Source organism: Phalacrocorax carbo, chromosome 1, assembly GCF_963921805.1.
Source record: "Phalacrocorax carbo chromosome 1, bPhaCar2.1, whole genome shotgun sequence".
NCBI classification, from domain to species: Eukaryota; Metazoa; Chordata; class Aves; order Suliformes; family Phalacrocoracidae; genus Phalacrocorax; species Phalacrocorax carbo.
The window spans coordinates 55,903,864-55,918,350 of NC_087513.1; the positions used below are offsets into that span (position 1 = coordinate 55,903,864).

A 14,487-nucleotide genomic window follows, 5' to 3' on the forward strand; every position below is an offset into this window, starting at 1 on the left:
GCATCTCTCCAAGCTGCTGTATTGCCCTCAGCCCCAGGAATGCTCCCTCCACTCCTTCACAGGGCCACAGCTGCGGTGCTTCTGAGCTGCCTTTCCACTGCCTGCCCTCCTGCTACTGCAAGGGTGGCGTCTTGCAGCCACCCTTGGCCCCGAAACAAGAGTTGGTGGCACGCCTGGGTGCCTCAGTCAGAAACTCCTGCAGGTTGTTGCTGTGGGTCTTGTACTTGCTGGTGGCACCTGGGTGCACACTGATTTCTGAGGCTACCACTATAGAAGGGAACATCATTGTTTCTTACATGTATCTGAAAGCAAAGCTCATGGGGAACCCTCCAGCTGCAGTGACGTTTGACCAAAGAGAGGCATTATTGGTTATTATTACTAACTGCTGTTATCTCAGCTTCCTCTGATGGGTTGAAAGCTTGGCTTGATAATCTAATGGAATGTGTCCTCTTAGAAAATAAAGAACATTTTTGTCTGATTTTCTAAGCACACAAAGCTTACACAACAGTATTATCTACCCATCCATCCATCCACCCCTCCCTCCCCCAGAACATGCTACCCACCTTGGCAAAGGGTTAAATATATTTAAATATCTTATTCTATTTGAAAGATAAGCTAGGAAGAAGAGAGTCCAATTAATAGCCTCCTCAGAGAGAAAACCTACTGTTATTTGTTGTGTTTGATCTGGGGCCCATACATTGGCAGTCAACACCCCAAAGCATGTCCTGCCCCTGGCAGACAACAGTGAGGGGACAGGCAGAAGCCAGCAGTACTGAGGGGACTTTGTGGTGGCAGACAAGGGAGGTTACTCCCCTAAAGTGTATCTGGCAATAAGGACAAAAGCCTGCAGAAATCTCTAGAATCTTTACAAATCCTGCTGCTCTTGAAACAGCTTTCTTTTCTTCAGTCACCTGAGACCATTCACCTTAGCAGCACAGCCATTACTCAGAAATTTCCAGATCACCTCACGCGAGGATGTCTTCTGCTGCAGGTCCCACAGATCAGACCTACTCCTCACGGTCTGTGTGGAAGCTCCAGGCCCACCCACGGGGTTTGGTTCTTGCAACAAACCCAGCTTGGTAAGTGGTTTCCTCTTTCTTCTTTTATCCAAGCAAACCCTTTGCCAGAGGTCAGTCCCTGCCTCTCTGCAGACATCCGTAATATTTTTTTTTTGTTCTTATAGCAGCTCCTGGGACAAATGCACATTCCACTGCCAGCTTCCAGATTTAACTATTTATTAGCATGGTGCATTAGGCTTGATAGGGAATTTTTTTCACCTTGGAAGGGACCAGCTGGCTGAGTTTCACTGTGGCTGTTTCTGAAAGGAGGCCTGCCCTGCATCCCATCACCTTGCCTTCTCTGGGGTCAAGATGCTGCTGCTAGTGGTGGCGGATGTCTATGGAGCTGCAAGGACACCCAGAATGGTGGCAGCAGGGAAGGCTGTGGCCAAATACAGGGTGTCTGCATTCACAGCAGATTACTTTAAAAGAAAAGAAGGTGGGAGGAGGAGCAATGAAGCCAGCGTGGGAGGGTGGAGAGCTGAGGGTGGTAGAAGTGGGACTGGGGTTTGTGTTGGCTAAAGACCCTGCCTGGCACCTGAAATGTGGGTGTGTGACCCTTTAGGTACTTTTGACAGCATCAATATGGGGCACAGGCACACAGGCTTGATGAGGCCTTGCGCGGAGCCCCCTTCCCAACTCTGAAGGGGCTGCCCCCTCCCCAGGCAGGGTATGGCATACATACACGTGCATACATACGTGTACATGTGTGCCTGTCTCCCTGTGTGGAGGAGCAGCACCAGGATCCCTGAGTGAGTGGTGCAGCTCAGTGGAAGGAACCACCTGCACCTTCCGCCTGAGGCAAAAGGATTTCTAAAAACTAATTCCCCAAACTGAGTGCCAAAAAGCTAATGAGCTTTGCTTCCCTACCCCCTCTGCCAAGACATGCCCCCCTTCTTGGGGTGCTCACGTGGCAGCAGGGCTCACCTCAGCTCTGCTCCTCTGCACGTGGCCTTCCCCTGTGAGGTGCCATTTGCCAGAAAACTAGGTGCTAGGCAGGCAGAAAACGTGAGAGAAGACTCCTGGGATCACCAGAAGTTGTACTGCCCTGGGCAGGAAGGACACCTAGAGCTGCCTCTGTGCATTTCCCTGCTCCGGAAAAGCTCTGGGAGCCTGGGCAGAGCCAGCTTTGGGAGCTCTCTGAGCAAGCCTTGGCAGGAGGCAGAGCCCAGGGTGTGCTAAAAGCAGCAAAAAACCAAGGTGTTTAAAGCAGGATGGGGAAATCCAAGGACAGTAATTGCTGGGCCTCTGCCACAGTCTGTGAGAGACCGTTGGGTAGGACAGTGAGGAAGATACATGCTCCCCTGGCTGCTCCCTTTTCAAAAAGAGGCTGGCTGTAGGGAGCTCAGCTGTCTCTTGGCCATCCCTTCCCAGGCTCACTCACCTCTCCCAGGAACGACGTGGCCTGTGGCAGGAGCAGGGGTCCTGCAGCATCATGGCCTAAGAGGTCAAAGTCTGATGGACAATACAGGGGTCAGCTGAGCCTGGGGAAGGCATGGGGGCTGAAATAGAACAACTGATCCTCTGAGAAGCCTGGGCAATTTTGCTGCTGCTGATCCCCAACAGCCAAGATATGAATGGTCTCAAACAGGAGAAGATCCAGCCTACTGCACGCTTCTTTTGAAACACCACTTCTGTACTGAATCCCCACCACAGCTCCCAGGGGAAATGTCCAGCTATGTTGCAGTTATCCTTGAGCCGTTTGGCTGAGGAAAACTGAGGCCATCTCACTCCCGTGGAAGCAGGACTTCTCCTCTGTGTCTCAGCTTTGCTGGGGTACAGACAGGGGAGCGTGCTTTGGTATTCAATTACAGAAACTATGCAGCTCTTCATCCTTCCTGACCGTCTGCCTGGAGGGCCCCAGCACTACTGAAAACCCACAGCTAAGGCAGACAGAGGAAACCCACAGAGGACAAGGAAAATGCACCAAAGAGCACCTCCAGCACTGAGTATTCTGCTGGTTCCAAGCCACCCAAATCTACTCTGGCATCTGGGTTTAGATATTTCCATCCCAGCTGTGGCTAAATGTCATTTTTTGGGAGGATTAATCCAGATAGTAACGAATAACCCCATTTCCTGGGACTCTCTGCTATGTCTGTGCCTCCTGAGGCTCTCAGGAAAAAAGCAGTTTTCTGGGGTGCTACCATCCATAAGCCAAACTGCAGAGAGGAACACCCCTGAAAGGGGCAGTTGCAGGAGCTGCCAGGGCTGGGACTGTTGCAGTGGGGAAGGAGTCAGCTGGAGCTGTCATCTTGTCTGATCCCTGCTCCTGTCCTTGATGCACCTGGATCTGCTTTCAGGAAACACCGCCCCTGCCCTGGGGGCACCAGGGCCTCCTGCTCCTGCCTGGAGAGGGAACTGCAGAGAAAGGGGAGGAGTCGACAATCCAGCTGGGAAGGGAGAGAGGTTATTGGGAATGGATGGGCCCTGTCTTGTCCCCTCCCATCCTGGGGAGAAAGGGACGAGGCTGGATGAGACATGGCACCCAGCTCCTGAGCAGTGCCCACAGCCCTCCACGAAGCCCCAAGAGGGCTGTCCACAGGACCTCTGCCCAGAGCCACCCACAGGCACCCAACCAAGTCTCTTCAGCACCTTCCTCTGCCTCACATCAAATGGCTGGTGGCTCCAGCCGGTGCTCCTGCAGCCTTTCCTCCTCCACTTCCACCAGTCACTCCCATCCAGGCCTCTTATTATTTAGGACATCGCTTTCTGCCCAATTGTTTCCCTCCAAGTGCCCTACAGCATTACCTCATGCAGGGCAGGAACTCTCCGCTGCTCTCTGTGCACAGGACACAATGAAACATGGCCCTGTTATTGGTTGCAATGGCTGCAGCAAACACAATAAAGAGCGATGACAGCATTTGCACCACCTGCTGTCACTGCCCAGCAATGTTTCCCTATAGTGTGGGCAGTCACACTCAGGAACAGAATTGCTTAGGAATCCCATCTGCAGCTTACATGCTTTGCAAGGCAAACTCCCTCTGCCAGGCTGCTGTGTGATGGAGTTACAGGTCTTCAGTAGGAAGCCTTCCTCCCACTTCTCAGGGATCTCATCCCCTACTCATTTCAATCCTCCATCGGACCTGGAGCTGCCAGGCTGACCTGGGGCTCTCCCCCTTGCCTTCATGTCTGCTGAAGTTCCAAGGACATGAATACTGAAGTCACCACTCCTTTCTCTTCATATCATATCATAATCATATCACATCATATCATAATCATATCATATCATACCACATCATATCTCTTCAAAATACAAGCTTATTTTCTTCAACGAGGAAACACTGGTGAGGGTTTACAGCTGAGGCTCCAACCTGCAAGGAAAACACTGCAGTGTTAGTACTGTTGGTTTTCGGCTCATGCTTTGTCTGCCTCGCAATTTGACAGTTTTGGTCTCCGTCGTACTGGAAAAGCTACCCTCATGCTTGCCAGCATGGCCTCAATAATCTTTGGAGGGTAAAACTAACACCTCTCACATTGTACATACTCAATAGATGCTCCTGAAGAGTGCATTGGTCTCCTCATTCCCTCTTCACTACAGGTTTGAATTCAGGCCTCTCCGGGGAGACACATAACAGGTCTCCTCTCCGCAGGTCTCGTTTGATATGACCTTCTGGTCACTCTACCAGTTTAAACAGCACTAGCAGGGTGTCTCCATGGGACTCCCTTGTCTTTGCCCCATCTCCAGTTTTGGGTTCATCAAGAATCCCAAATTAATCTGCATCATGATGGAGTTGAAAAATAAACAGTTTTATTAATAAATGTTTTCACACCAACCTCTTCCCCTAGGTGTGATCTTCACCACACAGGATCTTTGTCAGGGGGAATCTGCACAGATGCTTCTCATGGCCCAAGGTGCACGTGACTTGGTGGGTAGAGCTACGGGCATTTTCCCTGGCGGTGCGCATGCTGGTAGGAAAAATGGCCTGGCTGACCCAGCTGAACAGAGCAGCCTACACAGCGGAACAACCTCTGGATGAAGGTGATTACAAGACATGATTAATGGAGGTTTCAAAACATGGGTTACCCAAAGACCTGAAACCATGTGTTAATGGAAAGCGCATAGATTCTTGGTGCTTGGGGGGAAAGAAAAAAAAATCTTAAAGACACTTAAGCTCACCAGCACTGTGCGTCTGGTGAAGAACTGCAGAATCTGTTAATACACACATCGGCAATTTTCCACTCGGCCAGAAGAGCAGTAGATTATACTTAAGGATGGGAGAAAGCAAAAGGAATCCAATGCTTGAAGTGCTCCCTTTACTTCCCTCCTTACAGCTGGGAAACCTGAAACCAAGATAAAAAGCCTTTGCGGGCTATTTGAAAAATGCAGACACACACTGGATCAGGAGAGGGTTTAAAGTGCACACTTTTATTTTCTATTACAAAGGCTAAAAGAAGCAAGTTTGTTTTTTTCTTTTTTATTTAAGAACAAAACAAAAAATGTTGTTAAAACATCTACATTATTATCCTGATACTAGACCTTATGAAAGATACTAAGTTCTTTTTTAATAGTAAAGCGTGGTATTCTTAAATTATATTAATACAAAGACATATTAAAGGACTCGAAATCATTACTACCCAGCTCAGAACTGCAGCATCCCCTTGCTATCTTTTCCTTTCACTTGCTAAAAGCCATTCATTTTTGACATACAGTTTCATACAAGCTAAGTAGGGTATTTTTTGTTTCTTTACTTCCCTCTGTAAAGGCCGGGTTATCTCCAACACCAGTGTCACTTAAATCCCTGTCCCTACCTAAGGATTTGGGAAAAAATTTTCACTAAGTCCTTTAGCATTTAACAAGTTGATCCGAATCAAAGTCTCTACCCTGTGTGAGTGTGCGCCTGTGGTTATTTTAGAGCATATGAGATTTTTCTTCTGTTATAAAATTAAAACATTGCTTCTTTTGTTAATAATCCTTGGATTTGGTTCTGTGCTGCAAAATTTTCTTTTTCCCTCACATCAATGAAGAAAAGAGAGTTACCACAGGGGCCTTGTAAATGCACCACTAAAGCAGTCCTACAACCTGTGGTTTATCTGTTGTAGAACTGTGAGTGCCGAGTTCTGCTGAGAGTACGTAATGTGCTGAAGAAAACCCTCTTGGCTTGAAAAAGCGAGCCTGGGAAGTCAAGTGTGAAGCTTCCTGCCTTTCACAATGTCTCCTTAAATAATATAAGCAAAGCCTTATCATTAAAACTTTACTCGCTAGTTAGCAGTACAATAGTCTTTCACTGAGATGGGACTGCGAGGACATCCTAGGGGGTTTCAAAAATGTGAACAGGGAAACCTGTCCCATCTCAAAATTTATACCTATCTATATAAAACCCTCCCCTCTTTGTTATTTTCCTTTCCCTAACCCCAATAAAAGTCTTCATATTTAGACTGGAGATGCTGCGTTTCCTGGCCCGAGTCCTTTTCCTTTACCTCATTTAAAAGATTCCTTCGATACCACACACATATAATATTATATAGAGCGATATATTTAATACCTGTGTATATATGCTTTATGGGAGGGGTCACATATATACACACTAAAACAAGTCTGTTGACAAAGTACTGCAACACCACAGACCAGGTTATCATACCAGGGAAAACAAAAAGAGATACTCAATGCAACCCCCGTGACCGTGGGCCTCCCTCACCTCACGCACGCTCACCCTCTCCCCGCCTCAGTCCCGCTCTGTCTCTCCGAAGCCCAGCTGAGCAGCTTGGCTCTCATCGCAGAGAAGGGGAGAGGGGACAGTGACCCACTCTGTAACCTAAACAAGTTATCATATGAGAAATCACAGCGCAGCGAACGCTAGAGTCACACTAGAAATGCAGATTTGTTTTAAAAATAATAAAAACCCCCCATTCCATTGTTCCCCAATCCAGATTCACTCCCTTGGCATTTCTGCCCAAGAAGAGCAGAACAAGATAACCCAGGAGCTGATGCTCACCTCCTCCCCCGTCTCTTTCTGTTTATAAAGTTGGCCACTTGAGCACAAGGAGCCCCAGGGGAAGGTACAATCTGGGCAGCTACAGCAAAAGGCAGAGGAGAAAATACGGCACCTGACCATTCAAAAACTGCCATGGCTGACACTGCGTTGGCCGCTCCCTCTCCCCACAGCACTACAGATCCTTCCTCATCTCCTCCTCCTCCCCTCCATATGTGGGCAGAGGTGGAAACAACCACTTCCCTCACCAGACCAGTTCTCCCAGATCTCTCATAAACCATCTGTGCATCAGCTGATGTTACGGTCCTGGCCCCTTCCAGGTCAGATCTCAAGGTGCTGTACAACCAAAAAGGGAGGGTCACACCAAACTGGTGACCACCATACACATTTTAAAGGAGGGGAAACAAGCTCAGAGGCACGTTCAGCTTACTTGGAGCACCTAGTATCACTGGAAGGACCCAAGACCAGCATGCAGCACACTGCTCCTGGGTCGTAGCTACCCCAGTTTTGCTGATGCACCTGCCTGCAGGCTGGTTTAGAGAGGTGCCAGCTGCCCCCACAGCATCTCCTGCATTTCCCCATCTCCTCTATTTCCGCATCCCTTCTCTCTTGAAGCTGGAAACTCCAAGGGTATGGGAGCAGGAAGGGAAAAGGGGGACCCAGCAATGCCAAAGCACTGAGCAGTTCATGGCCAGACTGTATTTACCACATATGCCTGCTGTCCTGGGAAACTCTGTATGAAAAAGACATCCCCCGTGGAGGCCAGGAGGGAGATGTGTTTGTGTTTGAATGGATGGTGCCATCCATGCATGCAAACCTGCAGAGCACAGCTGGACTGCAGAAGAGAGGAGGAGAGGGAAGCTCAGGAGAGGCCACACGTTAACTGCTTACAGGATGAGACCACCAGAAAGGACAAAGCTGGTATACAGAGCAGTACTGCCTCTCACCGCTGCCACTCTAAAAGCCAAAAATCCTGGCCCAGAGCTCAATATCACTGGTTACCCCATCAGGGTACACATCAGGTGGGACAGGAGCAGGCATGTGGCTGGATCCCGCTGTGCCACTCACTCTCCACTTCAGTCCCTGCCCTGGGTCGCATCCTGGCTGCACTGTGTGTCTGCAGGCTCCCTGCCCCGACTCTGAGACGGAGGGGGCTGGACCTCCCATGCTGCTAACCGCCCTTCCAGCTGGATTCCTGTCAGAAAAGCATCGCCCATGCTGCTTGATGGTGTCCTTTTAAATGGGTCCCCACCCAGTTCCTCTGGCAGTGCAGGGTAAAACACAGCTCTAAATAACCAGTAACACACGCAATTTAAAGAGCAAGAAGGAAACCCCATTACCTCCCTCACTCTCTTCAGGACACAAGGCAACACAGAAACACAGGCTCCTTTTGGTTACAGCCTTCTCCTCCTGACTGATATTGCTGTGTGGACTGCAATGACACAGGGTGTGTCACAGTCTCCACTACACCTTCTAGATGGCTTCAGTCTTACTTGCACCAGTCACACCAGGCAAAAAAACCAAACCAAAACTACCCACCCTGAATACCTATCACATACTGAGACAGACATCTAATGAGGAGTCACCAGTTTGCTTTCTGGGTACAGTCAGCTGAAACAGTCTGAAGTCACCTACAATCCAGTTCCTGCTGCTGCAAGCAGTTCTATTATTTTGCTGCTTTTAGCTACACTCTTTGTACCAGACGGCTGTTACCCTCCTCAGCACCAGCTGATGCCTCAGGGCAATACAGACAGCAGGAGCTTAAGCCTAGATGTTTTAAGCCACATCTAGTGGTTTTCCTTCTTTTGCACCTCAATTCCTAATTCTTCTGGTACTGAACTCCCAGGAGAGCAGGCCAGCTGCAGCAGCGTAAGTGGGGCTTCCTCTGCAGCACTGAGAAGAGGAGCACATGAACTTCATGGTCACCTTTTCACCACATCTGGCCCTTTCTCTCAGCTTTGCCCACTGGACCTCTGCAGCCACATTCCCAACTGAAGGGCAGGAGAATGACACAAAAAGAAATTCTCCAATTCACAGCCAAGTACAGAATGGATTCATTCCTTTGAATGAAGGACAAAGAAAACAGAAAGGAGGATAGGAAGGAGAATTTGGGGGAAAGAAGAGAGAGAAGACAGATCACAAACTCAGTGAGCATGGCGTTCGCTGGCCAAAGAGAATCAAATTCACGATTTCATTCACCACTAATAAATCATCGTCTCATAATCTTAAAATGAAAGAAAATAAAAAGTTCTCTTTGCGAGACACAGATCTCGCTCTCCCTGCTACTGCCACTCTCAGAAAACCCGCCCCGTGTTTTTCCAGCCAACAGGCTCCCCCCGTAACCCTTACTATACACCATCCCGCAATAGGAAGTTGTATTTCCCGAAGTCGTCATCCCTGGGGCAGAGCAGCATATCCTTGCGGGCTTTGGCCAGTTTCTGTTTCAGCACCTCCCTCCGGTCTAGCCACTCCGTCAGCTCGTCCTGGCCGTGGGCATAGCGACACTCCTCTCCTTCAGGGCAGCTCTTGCTCTTCTGGAACCTGCCGGCACAAGAAGCGCGATCAGAAGGGCACCCCCAGGACAGGGTTTCAAGCTCCCTGTCTGGGATACTCGATTGACGCCCACCAAAACATGCTGCAAACTCTCCTTTCTAAGGCCAAGGCAATTCTGACACAAACCCACATGCAGCTGGGGAAGGCAACACAGAGGCTGGGCACAGAAACAGAACATTGAACAGAGCAATGTCTATGAGGCGATTTAGTCAACAGAACGAAACGACATGAGCTGGAACTGGACCAGCAAGGATGAGGAGAAACCACCACACAAGAGAGGAAATGCCAGGAAACAGCCACAAGAGACAGCCTTCTCTCTAACCAAAACGGCATTTCTAACCATCACAAGCCTTCTGAAGACATCTCAAAGCACTGATTCAGAGGGTGTGAGACATTCAAACCATTTAATAAAGCACCTGGGATTCCCCCGAGCATCAGGCCAAGCAGAAGCCTGAGAGCTGAAAGCACCCTTGCTATGGAGGGCACAGGTGCAGACATGAAGCTTGCTCTCATTTTCTAAAGACACATGCTCAGAAATGTGTTTTTAACACTCAGTAGTGTGGCTGAGCACCTCTGGGATCCAACAGCAGCCTCAACGTCACCCAAAACTGTCAGCTCATCCTACTCTTCCTCCAAGTGGAAGTCCCTGGGGACTCCGTAAGAGGAGGAGGAGGTGGTGGTGAAGGAGGAGAGGAGGGATGATGGAGACCCCAGGCCTGTTGCCCCAACCCTGCAGCAGCAGCACAGGAAGGAGATGAGGCAACCTCACCTTTCGCAGAGCCGGAACTCGCCCATGGGAAAGCGGTAGCTCCAGCAGCTGGAGTCACTGTCCGAGGTGAAGACCTTCTCCTTGTGCTTCTCCGACTGGATGTGCTGCTGCCATTGCTTCTTGCTGTTGCTGTTCTTCCCACAGAGCCAGCAGTGGTAACCCATCTAACCGGTGCAGAAAGGGCAAAGGGCCAGTAAGTGTGTTAACAGTCACATCCATGGGCCTTCCCTGTGCTGGCACTGCCTCTCCCCCTTCTCCTTCCAGAGCATCCTGGAAGCTCTGCTCAGTCTACGACCTCCCACACTTCCCTGCTATGCCATCTTCAAGGCATCATGCTGCCACTAAGGGGGAGCAGAGGAGATGCTTCACTGAGGTCTACCTACAGCTCAAATGGGCTCAGAGAACAGGACAGCTCAATTCACTGACATAGTCCCCCTGCCCCTACCAACGGCCCCGGTGGGGTCTGACTGCAAGGCCACCAGGTGCTCAGGCAACGCAGGACTCTTCAGGAGCACAAACCCTTACACCAGCAACCACCCCTGGGCTAAGGAGACACATCTGCCCCTAGTTTTCCCAGGCCTCTGCGCTCCAGACGCAGCTCTTTTCCAACCTTCTTCCTCCTCTCCGACAGGCCAGCAATGGCTTTGCCAGCTTTCCCAGGAGCGCACAGGAACCCTGGGGAGAGGCTGAGCCCATGCAGAAGGGAACCCAAGGTAGACTCCTACTGATTTGAGGATTAGCAGAAAAGCCATTGCAGAGCCTTGCTGACCCTGGGTCAATCCCTTCCCACCTCATCTGTGCTGCCCTTGCTGTGCTGCTCCAAGCTGTCCATTTAACCTATATTAGCACAGGCTCTTTCCCACAAGAGCAATCCAGTCCCTTGTAGCTCATACCTGGAGCACAAGAGAGGGCAGGCTATCAGCACTGAGGAGGAAAAGGAGGGATGAAGGGCAAGAGATCAGCTCATTACCATGATGTCAGCGTAGTCAGTGGGCATCTGGATCTGTTTCTCCCCTTCTCGTGAGGTGAGTGGTGTCCCCTCTCCAGGCTTCCCAGGGTTGTGTTTCTTTAGCCACATGTCATAGGTCTGCTGCATATCTAGTACTGCACAAAGGCAACTCGTGAAGTCACTCAGACAACCTCCCACACTGTGCACAAGCTATAAGAAAAGGACAAATGCTGGGGCAGCCCTTCCCTCCCCTCTCCTGCGCAGCAGCAGCTGCTGTCAGACTGAAGGCCCATGCTTGGGAGGCCTGGTATCACCTCCTCAGATGAAAGCCCTATGGAGAGGAACCAAATTCACACCACACCACCTGGTGTGGGGGGGTGTCTTCTATGAGTTGAGGGGCAACCGTGACAGCACCTACGCAAAGTATTCGGGAAGAAGGGGAAGTACCCCAAGATCTCCACGGACTTCACCCCACAAGGTGATTCTCCATGAGATGTCCCCAGACATCTCACTCCAGCCAGGGAGCTAAGTAAGGCAGGGGCTGGATTCAGATCAGTCCTGTCCCTCTAAGCCTAAGCTTCATCCTCAGCATTTCAGAGGGAGGAGAGCCCTTAAGCCTGCTGGCCACAGGAAGCACTAGGGAAGGGAGGAAGACCTAATGATAGCTTGGCCCAAGCTCAAAACCTGCCCAGAGGACCGCAGGCAAAGTCTCTTGGTGCTTTTGGTTTAAAACCCACTCAGCATACTAGTGGGAAGGGAAATTTTGGATGGAAGCTTTGACTGCACATCTGCTTTTCCAAGATCAGCTCCTAAGAGAAGCTATGGAAACACCAATGTTTGCAGACACTGATGTGATGCTGTAAGTGGGATGCATTAGTGATTTACTCCTTGCTAAATTGGTAATTGAGGAACTGAAGGCAACTGGGGATAACTAATGCAAATTCCCCAAACTGAAACAACGCTGTCATTTGAAGATTCACCTTTGTGCTTGAGCAAACACACCCAGACTGGTCTGATGTGCTTTAAATGCCTCAGCAACAAAATTACTTGAAATGTAACAAATAACAGCGTCTGGCCCAGCAGAAAGGAAGACCCTCCATCCAAGCATAAAGACCGAATGAACTCGGGGCAGGCCTGAAACCCTTCAAGCTTTCCAGCATCTCCCAATAGAGCTAGGTGAGCACCTGGACAACCACGCCTTGCAAAGAGAGTATTTTTTCCCAGCTTGCTGTTGGTCTGAATAAACCAGGATTGCTGCCAGAGAGCTGGCTGTTCAGGACATGGGCAACCCCCCAGCTACCCCCCAAAAAGTAAGCTGGGAGACTGCATAATCAGTTCCAGACAAGCTCTTCTACAAAGGCACCACCCAACGATGTTCTCATTCTGGATCTCAAATCCAACCCTTTGAATTCAATGCCACAAGCAGGGAGTGCTGCAGCCCAGGAGCAAGGGATATGAGCAGAAATGGGCAAGAAAGCCAAGGCAGATATAAGACAGACAAGAAAGATACAGGAGCAACTACAGGTCAGGATTGGTGCTTTGGCAGAGCTCCATACGGAGCCAGGCCTGGGACAGTACAGGCAACCGGGGGGACAGCAGAGGGTGGATTCAAAGAGCTGCAGAAAGGGAGGGCAGCAATGGAGAAATGCAAGACGTGTAACCTATATGCACTAGTCCAAGTGAGGGACTCAAGATATACATCCATGCTTAAGAAAGGAGCAGCTCTAAATAACTGTAGACAGACTTTCCCCATAATCCCACCTAAGCTTATGGTACCAGCTCTGTCCAGCTCCATCTCTGCTGTCAAGAGTATGCCTTAACAGACCCTGTACCCACCGTCCAAATGTCCTCTTCCCTCTTGCCAAACTCTCTGGCCATGTTTCCCCCACTCACTTTTATTTTCCTTCATGAAGGTCCACATGTCTCTTTCCTCAGGGCTGTGGGCGAAGGAGCAGTTGCCCACATACTGGCATTTCCTGCCATTTTGTGCATGGATACACAACTGTTAAAAGACAGAGCAAAATTTAGCATCTGCACAAACACTCCTTGCTAGAGGGGAAAGTGGGTTCAAAAAACCACCTGGGACATTAAACTGCACACAGGAGAGGTCGCAAACAGGACACTTCATACATCATTAACTCATGGTTCTTTTCCTCAAGCTCCTGATGACGTGAAAGGTAAAGACTTCCCTATAAACATGCAGGCAGCTCAGTTAGGCACCTGGGCTCTCGTTGCCATTTCTATAGGCAACTGGTTGCAGGTACACTTAGCACTGGCCCTGGGGGAGACAGCAGGGAGCAACCTGTATCAACCCAACAGTGTCTCCTGCTGGTCACGTTGCTGGTTCCCAAAGGTGACTCATTCTCCAGCCATCTCTAGGCAGGTAAAAAGTGGCCTTACGGGTTGCTTAGACTTCACTAGTGTGCACAACTTTACCTCACAGCTACCAACAGCATCATTGCCAGAGAAAACGAGAAGCTTTCCAAGCATCATATTTAATGATTGTCCCTTCTCCCCCAGTCCTGCCATCACAGGAGGACAGCAGAGTGGAGACCAGCTGGCACACGCAAACTGGGGGGAAGAGACAACACTGCTCCAGTTTCGCAGGAGCTCAGGCAAAGCACACACTCATAAGGCAACTTGCCTTTGCTGCATAATCTGTGACTCACCTGCTGGCCTCATCTTCTGCTGCAACAGAGTAAAGAACTCCTGCTCCCCCCACCAACTCCTAGCAACTGGCCTGCAACTGGAGAGCTCTCAAGGCCTTACACCTGCCCATGGACTAAGGGGCAGCAGATCCCATAGTGTAGGAGGGAGAGGCGCTTTCTCCTTTCAGGGGGAAAGGAAAGGAGAGGGAGAGAGAAATTATCAATCGCCATATTTGCAGCTGGGGTTGGAAATCTGTAGTTTTCCTCACAGCACATGTCTTTTTAGCCGAGTTCTTAGTTTTGCTTTCAAAACACATCATAAGCAAGTTTCACAATTTACAGCAGCACAGCCACAGCAAAGGCAGGGATAGCTTCTCCCACACTCTCCATCTCGCCTCTCACCCACATTGAGAAACCCTGACCTAAGGGAAGACCTAAATCTCCTTTCCAAACCCTGTGCCAGCCATTTCTTGAGATGGTGACTACATTAATAGCAACATCAGAAACCTGCATATGTGCATAGAGTGGTTTAACACCTGCTGCTCCTTCTCCTGCTCCACCCTTTTGCTGGCTGCATTTG

At 49.8% G+C, this 14,487-nt stretch overlaps 1 protein-coding gene across 8 annotated transcripts in view; it reads right to left on the reverse strand.

Annotated features, from left to right (window-relative positions):
* Positions 1–5,403: 5,403 nt before the first annotated feature.
* The window catches only part of ZC3H7B (zinc finger CCCH-type containing 7B), a 49,965-nt gene continuing 40,881 nt past the window's right edge, over positions 5,404–14,487 (reverse strand). For all 8 annotated transcript variants that reach the window (XM_064453580.1, XM_064453617.1, XM_064453590.1 and 5 more), the window contains exons 20-23: positions 13,153–13,261; positions 11,281–11,414; positions 10,311–10,474; positions 5,404–9,529 (exon numbers count right to left, since the gene is read on the reverse strand). In XM_064453580.1, the coding sequence (XP_064309650.1) occupies positions 9,337–9,529; positions 10,311–10,474; positions 11,281–11,414; positions 13,153–13,261 (600 nt within the window). In that variant the 3' untranslated portion in view covers positions 5,404–9,336. The remainder of the gene's footprint in view (positions 9,530–10,310; positions 10,475–11,280; positions 11,415–13,152; positions 13,262–14,487) is intronic.